A 23,062-nucleotide genomic window follows, 5' to 3' on the forward strand; every position below is an offset into this window, starting at 1 on the left:
GGATACAGTTTGGTCGGAGTGACCACCAGCTCCAGGCACTGGTACTGGAATCATCACAGCACACAGTTTGCACGCTGTGAGGATTCACAAGTCTGTAATTCCGTTGTTCCATAGAGTGACTGCAGGCTTGTACCCTAAGGCAGGAAAACCCCTTTTAACCCTTCACCACATTTGACGTAAGTTTATGTCATGGTCAGAAAGAGGTTACCACAAAATCATGTAAATTTACATCATGGTGATCATGTGGGCATCATCTGTGCTTGCACAATTGCTGCTGGACGATCGGCGTAAAGGTACCTTCACACATAACGATTTTGTTAACGATATCGTTGCAATGTCACGCTTTTTGGTGACGTAGCAACGATCCCGCTAACAATCACGTTATGTGTGACAGCGACCAACGATCAGGCCCCTGCTGGGAGATCATTGGTTATAGGGAATGATCAGGACCTTTGTCTGGTCGCTGATCACCCGCTGTCATCAAAGGAACTGGCCAAGGAGGTCAGACGCAAAATTGTGGCAAGGCACAGATCTGGCCAAGGTTACAACAGAATTTCTGCAGTACTCAAGGTTCCTAAAGGTACCTTCACACTAAGCGACTTTGCAGCGAGAACGACGACGATCCGTGATGTTGCAGCATCCTGGATAGCGATCTCGTTGTGTTTGACACGCAGCAGCGATCTGGATCCTGCTGTGATATCGCTGGTCGGAGCTAGAAGTCCAGAACTTTATTTCATTGCTGATCACCCGCTGTCATCGCTGGATCAGCGTGTGTGACACCGATCCAGCGATGTGTTCACTTGTAACCAGGGTAAATATCGGGTTACTAAGCGCAGGGCCGCGCTTAGTAACCCGATATTTACCCTGGTTACCATTGTAAAAGTAAAAAAAAAACAGTACCTACTCACATTCCGAGGTCTGTCACGTCCCCCGCCGTCAGCTTCCCTGCACTGACTGTCAGCACTGGCCGTAAAGCAGAGCACAGCGGTGATGTCACCGCTGTGCTCTGCTTTACGGCCAGCGCTGACACAGTCAGTGCGGGAAGCTGACGGTGGGGGACGTGACAGACATTGGAATGTGAGTATGTAGTGGTTTTTTTTTTTTAAACTTTAACAATGGTAACCAGGGTAAATATCGGGTTACTAAGCGCGGCCCTGCACTTAGTAACCCAATGTTTACCCTGGTTACCCGGGGACTTTGGCATCGTTGAAGACAGTTTCAACTATGCCGAAGTCGTTGCCCTGATCGTTGGTCGCTGGAGAGAGCTGTCTGTGTGACAGCTCCCCAGCGACCACACAACGACTTACCAACGATCACGGCCAGGTCGTATCGCTGGTTGTGATCATTGGTGAGTCGTTTAGTGTAACGGTACCTTAAGATAGAACCGCACTCTGGCTGTCACTGCCAGGAGCGGTTTCGGAACCTCCCCGGGTCATTTACCCCCTAAATGCCGCAATCAATAGCGATCATAGCATTTAGAAGGCTGGGAGAGGGAGGAATAGATGGATAGATATTTAGATAGATAGATGTTAATTTTAAAACATTAGATTAGGACCACTATGATACTTTATTTTTCTCAGGGCTGTCTCTAATATTCAAGTAGATGTTGTAGAACCAACCTGAGTAAGAATGCACCATACAATATTGTCAGAAAACAAATCCTCAAGTCACATACTTCAAGCCACACATACCTGTTTACATATTAGGTCCCATTGCTCATTCAGATTTTCTAAATCTCTCTTGAGTTTGGGCAGATAGGCAGGTTCAGCTTTGCTGACTAGTTTCTGTCCAACATCATTGACACTATTCACACTAGGTTGAATTGTTTGGATGTCGTTTACCAATGCCTTAAAAAAAAGTACTTTATTAATAAAGTAAAACATTTGAAACATTCTGTATGCTGTTCTTAAATCTATGAAACATGTTAGATACTGGTCTACTAGGATACAGTTAATAAAATAAATTAATCTATGATAATTTTCAGTAGAACAATAACTCAATGTCTCATGTACTTACATTGCATTGTTCTAGTTGCTTTTCAAGAGCTTCAGAATCTCCCATTGCTGGCCAGTCTTCATTGAGGAAAACATTAACTTCTGCCATCCACTTATTCAAGGTCTTGAGATCAATCTAAGAAAAAACAAATATACATATTTTATCATTTAATATGACAGTTAAAAATTCATCATCAATTCTAAGAAAGAAAAATAACACAACATTTATTTACAGTGTTTCTTGTTGCATGCAAATAACCTAAATATGCATCAGCAGCCCAGATTCAGTCAAGTTTCTATTGTTTTTGATTTTGAAAAAAAATAAACTCAGCCTGACATGCTATTCTATGCACTAAATATAGATTAAGTCAAAAGGATTTATTAGGATTTGTCAAGATTTTGTTATGAACTGTTCAAAATGGATTTGTAATATGTTCATCAGCAATGGAGGACATTATACAGTATATTTTAACCATAAAAAAAGGATTAACCTTTGCTTAGTGTCAGCTTTAGAGTTTTGAATTGTTGAAGAACAGAAATGAGCGAATCATACAAAACTCTAATTTGCCTGTTTGTGCTGATTTTCCATAGAAATTTATTTTCAGAAGTTATTGTCCTCAATTGTAATTCCCCTTATTATGCTCTAGAGTCTATTCAGATCCCAGAGTATAATAAATGTAAGATGTAAAAATAAGAAAATTCTTTTAACTCTCCATACTGCTCACCTCTCTTGCCCCTCCCCTTCTCACTACAACCGGTCCAGCCCATGTTGTAACTTCTTACACCTGCTACAAGAGCTGAAATCACCTGTGATGAGGTCTGGAAGGGTTCTGCTCAAGCATGCAAAAGATCACAAAGTTATGATGTCACAACCTGCACCTTGATCTTGCTTATCCATTTCAGGCCTCATCAGAGACAGATATTCCAGTCTTATAATTATCTGTTGGGCCCTTCTGCTCTTCCTCACCACCCGTTCAGTACTGGTTGCATTTTCGGATCAGGGTTGGCAGTGGGGAAATCCAATAGCCTTGGTCACTAGGTTCATGTGCAGGTGCATGTTGCAGGTGCAGGTGAGGTAAATGTTGTGGTTAGAGATGGGCGAACCCTGAGCATGAACTTCACCAGGAAGTCATTGTTACTGTTTGGGTTTGGCCCCCTTAACACCGGGTGATTCTCGTGCTGTCATGTACATGGCAGCGCGGCAAACATTGCTTCTGATTTGCTTGCTGAATGACAAGACCACATATAAAAAGCTGCCCTCTGACCCGACATGTTCTTTTCAAACAGAGTCATTTAAATTGGTGGATGATGGTGTAGCACTGGGTCTATTAACTAAAACCCAGATGGAGTATTTAAAAATAAATCATCCTGTCATCCCTGCAATGTATTGATTATCTAAAGTCCATAAGCGAATCTTGCCTCCACCGGTGCGCCCCATTATATTGGGCATTGGCTTTCTCACAGAACATCTTAGTCTGTGGTTAGAATCTCTGCTGTAGCCTTTAGTCATGCGAGTCCCTGGGTTTTTCAGAGACTCCAAAGATGTTCTGCATCAACTCTACAACATTTTATGGAATAATAATTTTCACTGGATTGGTTGTGATGTAATTTCTCTCTATACCTCCATACCGCAAAATATGATTATTAAAGCGCTTGAATTTCATTTAAACAAATACAGTGATTATGCTACTGATTTTTTTATGCCATTATACATTTTTTAATGAACCACAACTATTTTTCCTTTGATCGACAGTTTTATCTCCAGTGCAATGGGATCTCAATGGGCGGTAAGCACTCACCATTAGTAGCCAATTTGGTTATGTCCTATGGGAAGAGTTAATTTTGTATTCTGACAATAATCCTTTCTTGTCTGATGTGTTCTGGTATGGCAGATACATCAATGATACACTTCTCATTTGGAGTGGAGATGTGTCTGCCATACCGGTACTTGTGGATTACTTTAATTCAAATGATTTCAACCTTTGGTTTACATGTACTACTGATCCTTGCACTATTTAATCCTTGGATTTAACATTGCGTGGTGTTGTAGGTGACACTTTTATTACATCCACTTATTGTAAACTATTATTGGGTAATAGCATATTACATGCTTCCAGTAGCCATCCTAGTCCTACCACTAAATCAATACCAGTGGGTGAACTGACTAGAGTCACTAGAAATTGTAGTTTTACTGCCACCCTCAAACAGGAGTTTGACTTATGTTGTGACGAATTGAAAAAGAGGGATTACCCAAATTGGTTCCTTAACAGGGCAACGAAAATTGTACAAAAGAAAGAACGAAGTGATATGTTAGTGCCAAAAGTGAAAGACAATGGTACTATTGAGAACAAGAAAATTATTTGTTCTATTCAATATAGTTCTCATTATAATATTATTACATCTCTCATCCTAAAAAAATATTCCCATTCTGCATGAACATGAGGTTTTATCCACAATTTTATCTTTGGGTGGTGGCAAAAAAGGCCACTACCTTATGTGATACTCTTTCACCAAGTTTTTTAATCCCAGTAATAGATCACGTTCCTATTTATATCATAGTGGTTTTTATCATTGTAGTGCATCTAGATGCAGAACATGCGCTCACTCTACTGTTGCACATTAATTTTATGATAGTGAAAATGAACAACAATATAAAATACTACAACTAATCAATTGTAAAAGTAGAAATGTGATTTATATGATCAAATATACAAAATATAATTTGAGCTATATAGGCTGCACTTCTTGAATTCTTAAAGTCCGCATTTCAGAGCATATTACCGATATTGTTACCTCTAACAAAGTTAATCGCTCTTTGTCATTTGCATCTAAGCACTTTGTCTCTTGTCATCAGAGAAGTACGGCATACTTAGAAGTTATTGGCATTGAGAAATTTACATTACCAGCTAAAGGAGGAGACTTTAAGAGATGCTTAACGACGCGTGATGCATATTGGATGCTCCGCTTGAATACCTGTCATCCTGCAGGTTTAAATGCGCGAAAAGAGATTATGTTCCACTACTAAAGTAAAACTATTGTATAAAATCTGTATTTCTTATGTGTTCTCTTGTTCTTTTTATGCATATTTTCTAGATATTTTTCTTTATTTGTGATTTAAAATTTTGTGAGTCATGTGATCGGCAATTAATTTTCATTGGTTGGGGCTGATATATAACCATGCTGTTACCAATGTTGAATAGCTTTGAGAAAGAACAAGCTATTGTTCAAAACGCGTTGTCTGTTAATCACTATTATGTGATTTCATCCGACTGGATTTTGCTTTTTGTTCACAATAAATTTGGAATTTTTTTTTAAGCTGGATTTTTCCTTTTTTTTTTGCTCCATTTTTTCCATGTGATGACTTCACGATATCCACGCTTCCGCACAACACATGCCTAACAGGTGAGCTGGTTTTTCTACTCCTGCACTTCCTCTGATCGGTGGTAAAATCATTACCAATGGTAATGCCGTGGATCCCACTCTGTTAAATGACAGCGTCAGCTGTGAATGGAGGTAAAAAGTTTACTACCAGTCACTGGCGTCGGCTGGTGGGACTACTGAACCCAACAGCCATTGCCTGCTGCCACTAATAACAGAGAGAGCAGGCGCAGCTGATGGTCATATTCATCAGCAGGCATCTACGCTCTAAAAAAAAAATAAAAAAAAAGACATGGGTTCTCTGTATTTTTGATAACCAGCCAGGTTATCAAGAATAGAGGGGTTCCCATGCTTATTTTTTGACTCTTCAGGTCTGTACAATTGCAGCAATACAAAACTAGCATAAGTCAAAGTATTGAAAAAAAAAACATTTGTTTTAAAAAATTGGTGCCACCATTTTTTGAGAGAAGTAACATTTTTGTTTTTCCATTAAGCAGCGTGAGCTTGTATTTTGCATGGCAGGCAAACATTTTTATTGGTTCTGTTTTAGAGTACATGCAGTGTTTTGATGACTTTTTATTGTATTTTTAACCCCTTTCTGACATCGGACGTACTATCCCGTCGAGGTGGGGTGGGCCCGTATGACCACCGACGGGATAGTACGTCCAGCGCGATCGGCGGCGCTCACGGGGGGAGCACGGCCGATCGCGGCCGGGTGTCAGCTGCCTATCGCAGCTGACATCCGGCACTATGTGCCAGGAGCGGTCACGGACCGCTCCCGGCACATTAACCCCCGGCACACCGCGATCAAACATGATCGCGATGTGCCGGCGGTGCAGGGAAGCATCGCGCAGGGAGGGGGCTCCCTGCGGGCTTCCCTGAGCCCCCCGCAGCAACGCGATGTGATCGCGTTGCTGCGAGGGTCTTACCTCCCTCCCTGCCTGCTCCAGACCCGGATCCAAGATGGCCACGGATCCGGGTCCTGCAGGGAGGGAGGTGGCTTCACGGAAGCCTGCTCAGAGCAGGCACTGTGAAGCAGCCTGCACTTCTCTCAGATCGGTGATCTGTCAGAGTGCTATGCAAACTGGCAGATCACCGATCTGTATTGTCCCCCCCTGGGGCAAAGTAAAAAAGTAAAAAAAAAAATTTCCAAATGTGTAAAAAAAAATTTAAAAAAATATTCCAAAATAATGAAAAAAATATATATATATTATTCCCATAAATACATTTCTTTATCTAAATAATAAAAAAAAAACAATAAAAGTACACATATTTAGTATCGCCGCGTCCGTAACGACCCGACCTATAAAACTGGCCCACTAGTTAACCCCTTCAGTAAACACCGTAAGGAAAAAAAAAAAAAAAAACGAGACAAAAAACAACGCTTTATTATCATACCGCCGAACAAAAAGTGGAATAACACGCGATCAAAAAGACAGATATAAATAACCATGGTACCACTGAAAGCGTCATCTTGTCCCACAAATAACAAGCTGCCATACAGCATGATCAGCAAAAAAATAAAAAAGTTATAGTCCTGAGAATAAAGCGATGCAAAAATAATTATTTTTTCCATAAAATAGTTTTTATCGTGTAAAAGCGCCAAAACATAAAAAAATAATATAAATGAGGTATCGCTGTAATCGTACTGACCCGAAGAATAAAACTGCTTTATCAATTTTACCAAACGCGGAACAGTATAAGCGCCTCTCCCAAAAGAAATTCATGAATAGCTGGTTTTTGGTCATTCTGCCTCACAAAAATCGGAATAAAAAGCGATCAAAAAATGTGACATGCCCAAAAAGTTACCAATAAAAACGTCAACTCGTCCCGCAAAAAACAAGACCTCACATGACTCTGTGGACCAAAATATGGAAAATTTATAGCTCTCAAAATGTGGTATTGCAAAAAATATTTTTTGCAATAAAAAGCGTCTTTCAGTGTGTGACGGCTGCCAATCATAAAAATCCGCTAAAAAACTCGCTATAAAAGTAAATCAAACCCCCCTTCATCACCCACTTAGTTAGGGAAAAATAAAAAAAATGTATTTATTTCCATTTTCCCATTAGGGCTAGGGTTAGGGCTAGGGTTGGGGCTAGGGTTAAGGCTACAGTTAGGGTTGGGGCTAAAGTTAGGGTTAGGGTTGGGGCTAAAGTTACGGTTAGGGTTTAGATTACATTTACGGTTGGGATTAGGGTTAGGGGTGTGTCAGGGTTAGAGGTGTGGTTAGGGTTACTGTTGGGATTAGGGTTAGGGGTGTGTTTGGATTAGGGTTTCAGTTATAATTGGGGGGTTTCCACTGTTTCGGCACATCAGGGGCTCTCCAAACGCGACATGGTGTCCGATCTCAATTCCAGCCAATTCTGCATTGAAAAAGTAAAACAGTGCTCCTTCCCTTCCGAGCTCTCCCGTGTGCCCAAACAGGGGTTTACCCCAACATATGGGGTATCAGCGTACTCAGGACAAATAGGACAACAACCTTTGGGGTCCAATTTCTCCTGTTACCCCTGGGAAAATACAAAACTGGGGGCTAAAAAATAATTTTTGTGGGAAAAAAAGGATTTTTTATTTTCACGGCTCTGCGTTATAAACTGTAGTGAAACACTTGGGGGTTCAAAGTTCTTACAACACATCTAAATAAGTTCCTTGGGGGGTCTAGTTTCCAAAATGGGGTCACTTGTGCGGGGCTTCTACTGTTTAGGTACATTAGGGGCTCTGCAAACGCAATGCGACGCCTGCAGACCATTCCATCTAAGTCTGCATTCCAAATGGCGCTCCTTCCCTTCCGAGCCCTCCCATGCATCCAAACGGTGGTTCCCCCCACATATGGGGTATCAGCGCACTCAGGACAAATTGGACAACAACTTTTGGGGTCCAATTTCTCCTGTTACCCTCGGGAAAATACAAAACTGGGGGCTGAAAAATAATTTTTGTGGGAAAAATTTTTTGTTTTATTTTTACGGCTCTGCATTATAAACTTCTGTGAAGCCCTTGGTGGGTCAAAGCACTCACCACACATCTAGATAAGTTCCTTAGGGGGTCTACTTTCCAACATGGTGTCACTTGTGGGGGGTTTCTACTGTTTAGGTACATTAGGGGCTCTGCAAACGCAATGTGACGCCTGCAGACCTTTCCATCTAAGTCTGCATTCCAAATGGTGCTCCTTCACTTCCAAGCCCTTCCATGCGTCCAAACGGTGGTACCCCCCCACATATGGGGTATCAGCGCACTCAGGACAAATTGGACAACAAATTTAGGGGTCCAATTTCTCCTGCTACCCTCGGGAAAATACAAAACTGGGGACTAAAAAAATAATTTTTGTGGGAAAAAATTTTTGTTTTATTTTTACGGCTCTGCATTATTAACTTCTGTGAAGCCCTTGGTGGGTCAAAGCGCTCAAAACACATCTAGATAAGTTCCTTAGGGGGTCTACTTTCCAAAATGGTGTCACTTGTGGGGGGTTTCAATGTTTACGCACATCAGGGGCTCTCCAAACGCAACATGACGTCCCATCTCAATTCCTGTCAATTTTGCATTGAAAAGTCAAATGGCGCTCCTTCCCTTCCGAGGTCTCCCATGCGCCCAAACAGTGGTTTATCCCCACATATGGGGTATCAGCGTACTCAGGACAAATTGTACAACAACTTTTGGGGTCCAATTTCTTCTCTTACCCTTGGGAAAATATAAAATTGGGGGTGAAAAGATAATTTTTGTGAAAAAATATGATTTTTTTATTTTTACGGTTCTGCATTATAAACTTCTGTGAAGCACTTGGTGGGTCAAAGTGCTCACCACACCTCTAGATAAGTTCCTTAGGGGGTCTACTTTCCAAAATGGTGTCACTTGTGGGGGGTTTCAATGTTTACGCACATCAGGGGCTCTCCAAACGCAACATGACGTCCCATCTCAATTCCTGTCAATTTTGCATTGAAAAGTCAAACGGCGCTCCTTCCCTTCCGAGGTCTCCCATGCGCCCAAACAGTGGTTTATCCCCACATATGGGGTATCAGCGTACTCAGGACAAATTGTACAACAACTTTTGGGGTCCAATTTCTTCTCTTACCCTTGGGAAAATAAAAAATTGGGGGCGAAAAATAATTTTTGTGAAAAAATATGATATTTTTTATTTTTACGGTTCTGCATTACAAAACTTCTGTGAAGCACTTGGTGGGTCAAAGTGCTCACCACACCTCTAGATAAGTTCCTTAGGGGGTCTACTTTCCAAAATGGTGTCACTTGTGGGGGGTTTCAATGTTTAGGCACATCAGGGGCTCCCCGAACGCAACATGGCGTCCCATCTCAATTCCAGTCAATTTTGCATTGAAAAGTCAAATGGCGCTCCTTCGCTTCCGAGCTCTGTCATGCGCCCAAACAGTGGTTTACCCCCACATATGGGGTATCGGCGTACTCAGGACAAATTATACAACAACTTTTGGGGTCCATTTTCTCCTGTTACCCTTGGTAAAATAAAACAAATTGGAGCTGAAGTAAATTTTTTGTGAAAAAAAGTTAAATGTTCATTTTTATTTAAACATTCCAAAAATTCCTGTGAAGCACCAGAAGGGTTAATAAACTTGTTGAATATGGTTTTGGGAACCTTGAGGGGTGCAGTTTTTAGAATGGTGTCACACTTGGGTATTTTCTATCATATAGACCCCTCAAAATGACTTCAAATGAGATGTGGTCCCTAAAAAAAAATGGTGTTGTAAAAATGAGAAATTGCTGGTCAACTTTTAACCCTTATAACTCCCTAACAAAAAAAAATTTTGGTTCCAAAATTGTGCTGATGTAAAGTAGACATGTGGGAAATGTTACTTATTAAGTATTTTGTGTGACATATCTCTGTGATTTAAGGGCATAAAAATTGGAATAGTTGCAAAATTTTCAAAATTTTCGCCAAATTTCCATTTTTTTTGCAAATAAACGCAGGTAATATCAAATAAATTTTACCACTATCATGAAGTACAATATGTCACGAGAAAACAAGTCAGAATAGCCAAGATCCGTTGAAGCGTTCCAGAGTTATAACCTCATAAAGGGACAGTGGTCAGAATTGTAAAAATTGGCCCGGTCATTAAGGTGCAAACCACGCTTGGGGGTGAAGGGGTTAAAGAGGTTTTTGACAAGAAAAAACAATTGTTGCATTTCATTTTTTTTATTTTTTATTTTTACAGTGTTTACTGTATGGGTTATCTTACTTTATGTTTTGATAAACCGTACTTTATAAATGCAACAAAACTAAATATGATTTTTTATTTATTTAAAAACTTTGTTTCATTTGAACACTTGTTCTATATGCTGCAATTCCACTGTTTGACAGTATATGGCATAAATCACATTCTCCTATAAAGCTCAGCCAGTAGCTAGGCCGCACCAACATGCAAGCCATGGGAGACTTCAGCAGGCCCCTGGTTGCCATTGTTACTTCACAATGGTATTACTAGGGGGCTGGCAAATGAGTATCATTGTGCACACCAAAAAGAGTTCCATTTAAATGCCACTGTCAGACATTGACACTATCTAAATTATTAACAGCAGCAATCAAAACTAAACTTAGCTCTGCTTGCTTCTACTAAAGACATATAACACAGTGTGCATCTGCAGCAAAGTAGAACGCTCAGCCATTTCCATACTTGCGGACTCCAGAACTTTTGCACTGGTACATCCATTTGAACTAAGGGGTTAATGAGGTTGACAGGTGGTATTAGTATATAAATAAATCTAGAAATTACAGGCAATTTATCATTTTGTATGAGGGGGTTGATAAGTTGCATAAATGTGCATACGTACCCAAGATAATTGAAAGATGTAACAAAGAATGTAATTAATGCATTTGTTAAGGCCTATTTCACAAATTTAAATAAACAGCTTTATATACTGTATGTGCATGAGGCAGTTAGCTAAGATCAGGAATACAAAAGTCTCTGACCTGGTGATTACATGCAGAGAAGGTCCAGTGAAATCTTGTGAAGTCTTCTGACACTCCAAAGAAGAGGTGAGTGCTTACAGTCTGAACATTGGGATAACTGCTTTCAGCTTGTATGTGGATTGCTCATAGACCAGGATGCTGCCCCAACTGGTGGCGTGCGCTTGAACGGTTAGGGTTGAACTCAAAGTTCAGTTGGTCAAAGGTGTGGGTGTCTCTGACTGTAGCATAATGCTCTGATGATCCTGCGTGACGTGACTGAGATTTGACCTAGAGCCAAAATCAGACCTGTTTCAAAATGGAAAGAAAGCCGACTGCTTTTGAAACTTGTTGGATTTTGACTCTAGCTCCACCATCAGAGAATACTGCAACAGGCAAAGAAATGCCCACTTTAGACCAACTGCTACCGGCAAGTGCAGAATCCTGAACCACGAGCAATCCGTAGAGCTGTATGCAGTTATCCCTACATTTGGACTGTAAGCATTTACCTCTTCTTTGGAGTGTCAGAACACTTCACAAGATTTCACGGAAGCTTCGCTACATGTAATCACCAGGTCAGAGACTCTGGTATTTCCACCTACATCTATTCCACTCTACAACCATAGTATTAGCTTAAATAAACTGCACAGCTGTGATTCCAACACTAAGATAACTCCTCAGCGAGACTGTGACGGTGCTCAATACTACTACTGACAGCACAAATGCAGCGCCCCAGAGTCCTGGTCGTTGCAGTAATGTCGTTTCCTCTAGGGGGGAGTGATGTTACGTCTGAAGGCAATAAAGGAGATCTCTTTACCAGGTATCACAAACAACACAACACACTTCGCACTCCAGCCCAACAGGGGGAGCTACGCTCCTATTACTAGGGCACTCCTCACAATTAGGTAAAACTGGAGGTCTGGATAGGAAGTTAGGCAGAAGCTGACTGGGCTTCACCCAGGCAGCACCCTGTCGGGCAGCCAGAGGGGAAAGAGGAACATCAAAGAGCTGCAGACAGGGGGGTCCCTGACAGGGGTGGGATCCTGTCAGAGGCCTAGACAGAAGGCCACGGAGCCCCATGTGTGGCAGGATCCTAAGAAAGGACACAAAAGAGAATTGTATTGTGGAGGGTGAGAAACGAAGTCATAGCACAAGGAGAGGAATCCAGAAGGAGTTCTGCCCTGCAAAATGCTGCCTCCTTTCTGAGGCGCAGAATCCGGTAGCCAGAATACCGAGGGAGTAAGGATCTCTACGCTTTACTTCAGAGACTGGCAGGTCAGGTAATTCCACGTTACCTGCCCGACCCATACCCAGGAGGCACGGTGGCAACTTGTAGAGGCCAGCGTGTGATAGAGTCCCTGTAAAAAGCTTCAGGTCACCAGTCATATGGGTTTGTCCTATCCATTTCCATCAGGGGGACAGAGAGAAAGAGAAATAACATCTAGAACACTAACATCAGTTGTGAGGACCTTACCGAGAAGCTGAGCAGAGAGGTACTACAACATCCAGGCGCTAGAGGAAGGCTACTGATTTCCACCTGGATGAGGGGACTCTGGATTTGCCTTCAGACCGGCCGGACTCTGCCTACCCTGTGGTTGGTACCCTGGATTGTGGATGCTGAAGTGTTCAGTAAAGGTAAAGAGACTGCAACCTTGTGTCCTCGTTCTTCACTGCGCCTCACACCATTCACCATCTACACTCTGGGAAGCCCTGGGGATACACTTCACCTGTGGGAAGATATACCATCTTGCTGCCATAACATCACGCCAGTGGACCCCTAAGCAGCGTCGGTCATCCTGACCGAATACCACAGGTGGCATCACGAACATTATCCCTTTAAAGACCTTTCCCCTTATACAACGGATGTCCCTAGGGCCACGGACTGGGTCAGCCATCGTGACATCCCCACTGAGAACCGAAGGGCCCGGTACCCCCCATTGCCCTACTGGGGGCACTCCACAGACAACTATGCACATATAGAAATCCTTCATATAAGTGTGAAATACTTACCTATATGACCTGCGTGGAAATAATATGATCTCTTATGAAAATCAAGAGTATTCTAAATATCAATATCGGAGTAATCCCCTTATAATTTTGAATTGTCTATAGCTTTATGTTCCCCCACAGCAATGTTTGGAACCTACTTTTATTTATCATTTAGTCACTTTTTTACAGCAACAAGAGGAACTTGCTATTCAAACTAGGCAACCTGACAAGCAACTCAGTGTCAGGTGCCAGCGCACTTAATCTCATTTTGTTAGATATTAAATTAGGTACCCATAAAGTTTGATTGACCTTTACTTCGTCTAATAATTTTTTTATTTCAAGCATGGATTTTTTTCCTTTAGAAGTATTTCTTTTAAAGTAGCATGCAGAATCTTATAGAATTATTTTTATTATGGTATGGGATAAATAGCAAGAAATGCCATTAGACCTACCTGGAACTGTCTATGTTTGTTGAGTAATTCTTCTAGTTTTTGGCATTGCCCTGCTATCTGAGTTGATATAAAATTCCAACGGCTTTGGGCTTGGTCAATTTCTGCCCAGTACTTTTGCTTAACATCAGCAGGTGCTTTGCTAGATAATTCCTCTGCAGTTTTGCTGAGATAATTCATATCAGCCTGATGTTCCTGCAGGGAACTTTGTAAGGCCTGGTTAAAAAAAAGAATAGAACATAAAATTACATAATAAAATAAAAATTTTGTTTTCATGTGAGAAAAATATGCATATATACTACAAAGCTAAACATGTGGAGACTAGATCATCTAATCAGTATACTTCTGTTGAATATTTAAGTCCAAAACCCAACAATATGGTTCTCCAGTTTATTTGTACAACAGCCTGCAAGACAGTTGCATTAGGAGAGGTAGCATTTGCATATAATTTGTTAAACCCTGTTCTAGAAAATATTTTCCCTGCATTTAGCTCCCAAGAAATAAGCACCACTTCAACTGTTTATTAGATTTTTGTTTATTTTATGCACATTGTAGCAGTGTTTACAATGGCATTTTTAAACCTTTAGGCTAATATTTTTGTTCATGTAGTTTTATCATGATGCTGTTAGAAAAAGCTATTTAAAACAAAATCACAGCAAATGACATAAGCATAGAGTTTGACTAGATAATTGACATTCAAACCTTTAGCTCCCTGAGTCGATGTTCCATAATTTCACATTCAGTAACAGTGACCTGAGGTATAGCGAGTTTGGTTTCAGACTGCTGGATCCACAGAAGGGTAGTGCTCATTTTCTCCTTGTAATGCGTTGGAGGTAAACTATCTGAAACTGATTAAAAGCATATTAAAGACATTTCATTTAAAAAACAATGCATAAAATGCATTCAATTTAGTAAAATGCCACACCTTTAGAGTATGAAAAATTGAATAAAGCATAATAAATGTGTATATATATATATATATATATATATATATATATATATATATATATATATATATATATATATATATATATATTGCTCAAAAAAATAAAGGGAACACTAGAATACCACATCCTAGATATCATTTAATGAAATATCCCAGCTGTAAATCTTTATTTATTACATAGTGGAATGCGTTGAGAAAAATAAAATATAAAAATGATCAATGTAAATCAAAATTAATATGCCACTGAGGTCAGAATTTAGAATGATACACAAAATAAAGTTTAAAATCAAATTACAATGTCAATGGAAATGCCTCAAGACAAGAAAATGATGTTCAGTAGTGTGTGTGGCCACCAGGTGCCTGTATGACCTCCCTACAACTCCTGGGCATGCTCCTGATGAGGCAGCAGATTATCTCCTGAGGGATCTCCTCCCAAACCTGGATTAAAGCATCAGTCAACTCCTGGACAGTCTGTGGGGCAAGGTGGCATTGGTGGATAGACATGATGTCCCATATGTGTTTCATTGGATTCAGGTCCTGGGAACAGGCAGGCCAGTCCATAGCACCAATGCCTTCATCATGCAGGAACTACTGACACACATCAGCCACATGAAGCCTAGCGTTGTCATGCATCAGAAGGAACCCAAGGCCCACTACACCTATATATGGTCTCACAATGGGTCTGAGGATTTCATCCCGGTACCTATTGGCAGTCGGGGTACCTCTGACTAGCACATGGAGGCAGTGTGGCCCTCTAAAGAAATGCCTCCCCACACCACTACTGACCCACTGCCAAACCAGCCATGCTGGAGGATGTTGCAGGCAGCAGAATGTTTTCCATGGCGTCTCCAAACTCTGTCACATCTGTCACATGTACTCAGTGTGAACCTGCTCTCACCTGTGGAAAGCACAGGGTGCTATTGTCAAATCTGCCAATCTTGTTTTTTTTTCTTGCAAATGCCAATTGCCCTGCACAGTGTTGGACTGTAAGCACAACACCCATTTGTAGAAGTCGGGCCCTCATACCACCCTTATGGAATCTGTTTCTGATAGCATGAGCAGACACATGGATGTTAGTGGCCTGCTGGATACCATTTTGCAGGGCTTTAGCATTGCTTCTCCTGTTCCTCCTTGAACAAAGGAGGAGGTAGCGGTCCTGGTGATGGTTTGTTGCCCTCCTATGGCCCACTCCACATCTTCTGGTGTACTGATCTGTCTTCTGGTTGCTGCTCCATGCTGGACACTGTGCTGCCAGACACAGCTACTGTTCTTGCCACGTCTCACATTGATGTCCCATCCTAGATCAGTTGCACTTCCTGAGCAACTTCTATGGGCTGTAGACACCGGTTCATGCTACTGTACAGTACCTCTATGGGTGAGAGCAATGACACAATGCAAAAGTGACCAAAACCACAGCCAAAAAGGATGAAAACAGAGGAATGGTCTTTATAAGGTCATGTGCACACGTTCAGTATTTTTCGCGGTTTTTTGCGTTTTTCACTATAAAAACGTGATAAAAACGTGAAAAAAATGCTTACATATGCCTCCCATTATTTTTAAGTGTATTCCGCATTTCTTGTGCAAATGTTGCATTTTTTTCTGCGAAAAAATCGCATCGCGGAAAAAAAAGCAACATGTTCATTAAATTTGCGGAATTGCGGGGATTCTGCACACCTAGGAATGCTTTGATCTGCTTACTTTCCGCATGTTGCTGTGCCCACCATGCGGGAAGTAAGCAGATCATGTGCGGTTGGTACCCAGGGTGGAGGAGAGGAGACTCTCCTCCACGGACTGGGCACCGTATAATTGGTAAAAAAAAGAATTAAAATAAAAAAAAGACATATACTCATCTTCGATGGCCAACGGAGTCTTCCCGCCTCTCAGCGGTGCATGCTGCCGCTTCCGTTCCTATAGATGGTGTGGTGAAGGACCTGCGATGACGTCATGGTCACATGACCGCGATGACGTCGCGGTGACGTGACCGCGACGTTATCGAAGGTCCTGCACCACACCATCTATTGGAACGGACGCCGCTGAGGAGATCGGCTGTCTGCAGAGGGTGAGTATAACCATTTTTTTATTTTTTTATTATTTTTAACATGATATCTTTTTACTATTGATGCGGCATAAGCAGCATCTATAGTAAAAAGTTGGTCACACTTGTCAAACACTATGTTTGACAAGTGTGACCAACCTGTCAATCAGTTTTTCAAGCGATGCTACAGATCGCTTGGAAAACTTTAGCATTCTGCAAGCTAATTTCCCTTGCGAAATGCTAAAAAAAAAACGCGAAAAAAACGGGAAAAAAATCGCAAAAAAAATATGCGGATTTCTTGCAGAAAATTCCCGGTTTTCTTCAGGAAATTTCTGCAAGAAATCCTGACGTGTGCACATACCCTAAGGGTTGTCTTGCTAATTGCTATTCATTTCTACCTGATATCTGTTCTTTTTGCACAACAGCAGGAGAAATTGATTCACAATCGGTGTTGCTTCATAACTGGACAGGCTAATTTTAAAAAAGTGAGATTGAGTTGGAGTTGCATTGTGTTGTTTAAATGTCCCCTTTATTTTTTGATCAGTGTATATGAATCTCCTTACAATAGGTGTGTGCCTTCTTATGTCCTTTTTATAAGCACTCTATATTTAGTTATACACAAGTAAATACTGGTTAGGATGATCTCCAAATATCTGAGTATAATTCATGTAGACGGGATATACATTTATTTTTTTTAGGTTTCTCCACAACTAACATTTATATCCTTTTCAAAAGTAGTGAAAAATTTCTTATTTCAGAGGAACCCCTTTATCATTAGAGCAGGTGGTAAAAGTCTCCAATTCTTTTTCCTTTGTGATTGTAGTGATTGGAAATTTTAATGAATCAGGGCACTGACAGAGAGCAGAGTGGAGTGCTTGTCTGATTTTATTAATCCCATTGACATTTAATTATGTTGATGGTTGAAATCTTGACGCTACTTTATTAAAGTTTTTCCTCTCTGCGGTTATGAAGTGGGAAGAAACATACCCTGTTCTGGTTATCAATGTGGATCCTGTGAAAACATGATAATTTCCTATCGTGCATAGAACCTTTTAAATAGCTATAGCTTAGTGGTTTAAAAAATAAGTTATACAATATATTACCCGTATGGAGGACAATGCAGATCTGTAACATGATCATGTTAAGAAGATAATCCCATGATGGCACAGAAAACTTAGGAATAGAAGTTACATAAGAAATATTTTGGAGTCATAAGTAGTGTTGAGCGATACCGTCCGATACTTGAAAGTATCGGTATCGGAAAGTATCGGCCGATACCGGCAAAGTATCGGATCTAATCCGATACCGATACCCGATACCCACACAAGTCAATGGGACACCAAGTATCGGACGGTATCCTGTATGGTTCCCAGGGTCTGAAGGAGAGGAAACTCTCCTTCAGGCCCTGGGATCCATATCAATGTGTAAAAGAAAGAATTAAAATAAAAAATAGGGATATACTCACCCTCTGACGCAGCCTGGAATTTACCGCCGTAACCGGGAGCCGTTGTACCTAAGAATGCGCGCTTGAAGGGCCTTAGATGAGGTCACTGCGCTCTGATTGGTCCGTAGCGGTCGCGTGAACGCTACGCGACCAATCACAAAGCAGTGACGTCACCTAAGGTCTTTCAAGCGCTTAAAATACCTTAGAAGACGTCCGCAGCTTCTGATTGGTCGCTGTTGTGAAATTGGATTTTGGGCTCCCCCGGTGGCCACTGGTGGAATTGAACTTGTGTGCATCATCCCCTCTGTTCACCTGTTCCCATCAGGATGTGGGAGTCGCTATTTAACCTTGCTCCTCTGTCACTTCCATGCCGGTCAACATTGTAATCAGAAGCCTTTCTGTGCATGTTCCTGCTACCAGACAACTTCCAGCTAAGTCGGACTTTTGTCCTTGTTTGTTTTTTGCATTTTGTTCCAGTTCACAGCTGCAGTTTCGTTTCTGTGTCTGGAAAGCTCTTGTGATCTGAAATTGCCACTCTGATGTTATGAGTTAATACTAGAGTCTTAAAGTAATTTCAGGATGGTGTATTGATAGGGTTTTCAGCTGACCATGAAAGTACCCTTTCTGTCTTCCTGCTATCTAGTAAGCGGACCTCGATTTTGCTAAACCTATTTTCATACTACGTTTGTCATTTTCATCTTAAATCACCGCCAATATATGTGGGGGCCTCTGTCTGCCTTTCGGGGAAATTTCTCTAGAGGTGAGCCAGGACTATATTTTCCTCTGCCAGGATTAGTTAGTCCTCCGGCCGGCGCTGGGCGTCTAGGGATAAAACGCAGGCTACGCTACCCGGCTACTGTTAGTTGTGCGGCAGGTTTAGTTCATGGTCAGTTTAAGTTTCCATCCTTCCAAGAGCTAGTTCCTATGTATGCTGGGCTATGTTCTCTTGCCATTGAGAACCATAACAGTTTGACCGGCCTCAAAAAAGGGTTAAATTAATTGGCAGAGAAAGGAGAGAAAAAAGAAGTCTGCTGAAAAATTTTTTTTTTTTTTTTTTCCTTCAGTTCTGAGTGTGCTTTCAATTGAATCACTTGCAAGTCTGCCTATATTGCAGCCTTCCTCTCTCTCTCTCCTTCTAATCCTGGAATGGCTCTGTGTTCACCTGTTTAAAATGGATATTCAGAGTTTAGCTGCAGGTTTGAATAATCTCACCATGAAAGTTCAAAATTTACAAGATTTTGTTGTTCATGTTCCTATATCTGAACCTAGAATTCCTTTGCCTGAATTTTTCTCAGGGAATAGATCTTGCTTTCAAAATTTCAAAAATAATTGCAAGTTGTTTTTGTCCCTGAAATCTCGCTCTGCTGGAGATCCTGCTCAGCAGGTCAGGATTGTGATTTCCTTGCTCCGGGGCGACCCTCAAGATTGGGCTTTTGCATTGGCTCCAGGGGATCCTGCGTTGCTCAATGTGGATGCGTTTTTTCTGGCCTTGGGGTTGCTTTATGAGGAACCTCATTTAGAGCTTCAGGCGGAAAAGGCCTTGATGTCCCTATCTCAGGGGCAAGATGAAGTTGAAATATACTGCCAAAAATTCCGTAAATGGTCTGTGCTTACTCAGTGGAATGAGTGCGCCCTGGCGGCGAATTTCAGAGAGGGTCTCTCTGATGCCGTTAAGGATGTTATGGTGGGGTTCCCTGTGCCTGCGGGTCTGAATGAGTCCATGACAATGGCTATCCAGATCGATAGACGTCTGCGGGAGCGCAAACCTGTGCACCATTTGGCGGTGTCTACTGAGAAGACGCCAGAGAATATGCAATGTGATAGAATTCTGTCCAGAAGCGAACGGCAGAATTTTAGACGAAAAAATGGGTTGTGCTTTTATTGTGGTGATTCAACTCATGTTATATCAGCATGCTCTAAGCGTACTAAGAAGCTTGATAAGTCAGTTTCAATTGGCACTTTTCAGTCTAAGTTTATTCTATCTGTGACCCTGATTTGTTCTTTATCATCTATTACCGCGGATGCCTATGTCGACTCTGGCGCCGCTTTGAGTCTTATGGATTGGTCCTTTGCCAAATGCTGTGGGTATGATTTAGAGCCTCTTGAAACTCCTATACCTCTGAAGGGGATTGACTCCACCCCATTGGCTAGTAATAAACCACAATACTGGACACAAGTAACTATGCGAATTAATCCGGATCATCAGGAGATTATTCGCTTTCTTGTGCTGTATAATCTACATGATGTGTTGGTGCTTGGATTGCCATGGCTGCAATCTCATAACCCAGTCCTCGACTGGAACGCTATGTCTGTGTTAAGCTGGGGATGTAAGGGGATGCATGGGGACGTACCTTTGGTTTCCATTTCGTCATCTATTCCCTCTGAGATTCCTGAATTCTTGTCTGACTATCGTGACGTTTTTGAAGAACCTAAGCTTGGTTCATTACCTCCGCACCGGGAGTGCGATTGTGCCATAGATTTGATTCCGGGTAGTAAATACCCTAAGGGTCGTTTATTTAATCTGTCTGTGCCTGAACATGCTGCTATGCGAGAATATATAAAGGAGTCCTTGGAAAAGGGACATATTCGTCCTTCGTCATCTCCCTTAGGAGCCGTTTTTTTCTTTGTGTCTAAGAAAGATGGCTCTTTGAGGCCGTGTATTGATTATCGGCTTTTGAATAAAATCACGGTTAAATATCAATATCCGTTGCCACTGCTGACTGATTTGTTTGCTCGCATAAAGGGGGCCAAGTGGTTCTCTAAGATAGATCTCCGTGGGGCGTATAATTTGGTGCGAATTAAGCAGGGGGATGAGTGGAAAACCGCATTTAATACGCCCGAGGGCCACTTTGAGTATTTGGTGATGCCTTTTGGCCTTTCAAATGCCCCTTCAGTCTTTCAGTCCTTTATGCATGACATTTTCCGTGATTATTTGGATAAATTTATGATCGTGTATCTGGATGATATTCTGATTTTTTCGGATGACTGGGACTCTCATGTCCAGCAGGTCAGGAGGGTTTTTCAGGTTTTGCGGTCTAATTCCTTGTGTGTGAAGGGTTCTAAGTGCGTTTTTGGGGTTCAAAAGATTTCCTTCTTGGGATACATTTTTTCCCCCTCTTCCATCGAGATGGATCCTGTCAAGGTTCGGGCTATTTGTGATTGGACGCAACCCTCTTCTCTTAAGAGTCTTCAGAAATTTTTGGGCTTTGCTAACTTTTATCGTCGATTTATTGCTGGTTTTTCTGATGTTGTTAAACCATTGACTGATTTGACTAAGAAGGGTGCTGATGTTGCTGATTGGTCCCCTGCTGCTGTGGAGACCTTTCGGGAGCTTAAGCGCCGCTTTTCTTCCGCTCCTGTGTTGCGTCAGCCTGATGTTGCTCTTCCTTTTCAGGTTGAGGTCGACGCTTCTGAAATCGGAGCTGGGGCGGTTTTGTCGCAAAGAAGTTCCGACTGCTCCGTGATGAAACCTTGTACTTTTTTTTCTCGTAAATTTTCGCCCGCCGAGCGGAATTATGATATTGGGAATCGGGAGCTTTTGGCCATGAAGTGGGCTTTTGAGGAGTGGCGTCATTGGCTTGAGGGGGCTAGACATCAGGTGGTGGTATTGACCGACCACAAGAATTTGATTTATCTTGAGTCCGCCAGACGCCTCAATCCTAGACAGGCGCGCTGGTCGTTGTTTTTCTCTCGGTTTAATTTTGTGGTGTCATACCTACCGGGTCCTAAGAATGTTAAGGCGGATGCCCTTTCTAGGAGTTTTGAGCCTGACTCCCCTGGTAATTCTGAACCTACAGGTATCCTTAAGGATGGAGTGATATTGTCTGCCGTTTCTCCAGACCTGCGGCGGGCCTTGCAGGATTTTCAGGCGGATAGACCTGATCGTTGCCCACCTGGTAGACTGTTTGTTCCTGATGATTGGACCAGTAAAGTCATTTCTGAGGTTCATTCTTCTGCGTTGGCAGGTCATCCTGGAATCTTTGGTACCAGGGATTTGGTGGCAAGGTCCTTCTGGTGGCCTTCCCTGTCACGAGATGTACGAGGCTTTGTGCAGTCTTGTGACGTTTGTGCTCGGGCCAAGCCTTGTTGTTCTCGGGCTAGTGGATTGTTGTTGCCCTTGCCTATCCCGAAGAGGCCTTGGACGCACATCTCGATGGATTTTATTTCGGATCTTCCTGTTTCTCAGAAGATGTCTGTCATCTGGGTGGTGTGTGACCGTTTCTCTAAGATGGTCCATTTGGTTCCCCTGCCTAAGTTGCCTTCTTCTTCCGAGTTGGTTCCTCTGTTTTTTCAAAATGTGGTTCGTTTGCATGGTATTCCGGAGAATATCGTTTCTGACAGAGGAACCCAATTCATGTCTAGATTTTGGCGGGCATTCTGTGCTAGGATGGGCATAGATTTGTCTTTCTCGTCTGCTTTCCATTCTCAGACTAATGGCCAGACCAAGCGGACGAATCAGACTTTGGAGACATATTTGAGGTGTTTTGTGTCTGCAGATCAGGATGATTGGGTTGCTTTTTTGCCTTTAGCGGAGTTTGCCCTCAATAATCGGGCCAGCTCTGCCACCTTGGTGTCTCCTTTTTTCTGTAATTCGGGGTTTCATCCTCGATTTTCCTCCGGTCAGGTGGAATCTTCGGATTGTCCTGGAGTGGATGCTGTGGTGGAGAGGTTGCATCAGATTTGGGGGCAGGTGGTGGACAATTTGAAGTTGTCCCTGGAGAAGACTCAGCTTTTTGCCAACCGCCGGCGTCGGGTTGGTCCTCGGCTTTGTGTCGGGGACTTGGTGTGGTTGTCTTCTCGTTTTGTCCCTATGAGGGTTTCTTCTCCTAAGTTTAAGCCTCGGTTCATCGGCCCGTACAAGATATTGGAGATTCTTAACCCTGTGTCCTTCCGTTTGGACCTCCCTGCATCTTTTTCTATTC

The 23,062-nt window shown here is 42.1% G+C and overlaps 1 protein-coding gene across 3 annotated transcripts in view; it reads right to left on the bottom strand.

Moving 5' to 3' along the window:
• The window catches only part of DMD (dystrophin), a 3,762,639-nt gene that overhangs the window by 2,252,010 nt on the left and 1,487,567 nt on the right, over positions 1–23,062 (bottom strand). For all 3 annotated transcript variants that reach the window (XM_077296691.1, XM_077296689.1, XM_077296690.1), the window contains exons 22-25: positions 14,418–14,563; positions 13,719–13,931; positions 2,017–2,130; positions 1,692–1,847 (exon numbers count right to left, since the gene is read on the bottom strand). In XM_077296691.1, coding sequence (XP_077152806.1) covers positions 1,692–1,847; positions 2,017–2,130; positions 13,719–13,931; positions 14,418–14,563 — 629 coding nt within the window. The remainder of the gene's footprint in view (positions 1–1,691; positions 1,848–2,016; positions 2,131–13,718; positions 13,932–14,417; positions 14,564–23,062) is intronic.

Source organism: Ranitomeya variabilis, chromosome 3, assembly GCF_051348905.1.
Source record: "Ranitomeya variabilis isolate aRanVar5 chromosome 3, aRanVar5.hap1, whole genome shotgun sequence".
Classification (NCBI taxonomy): domain Eukaryota; kingdom Metazoa; phylum Chordata; class Amphibia; order Anura; family Dendrobatidae; genus Ranitomeya; species Ranitomeya variabilis.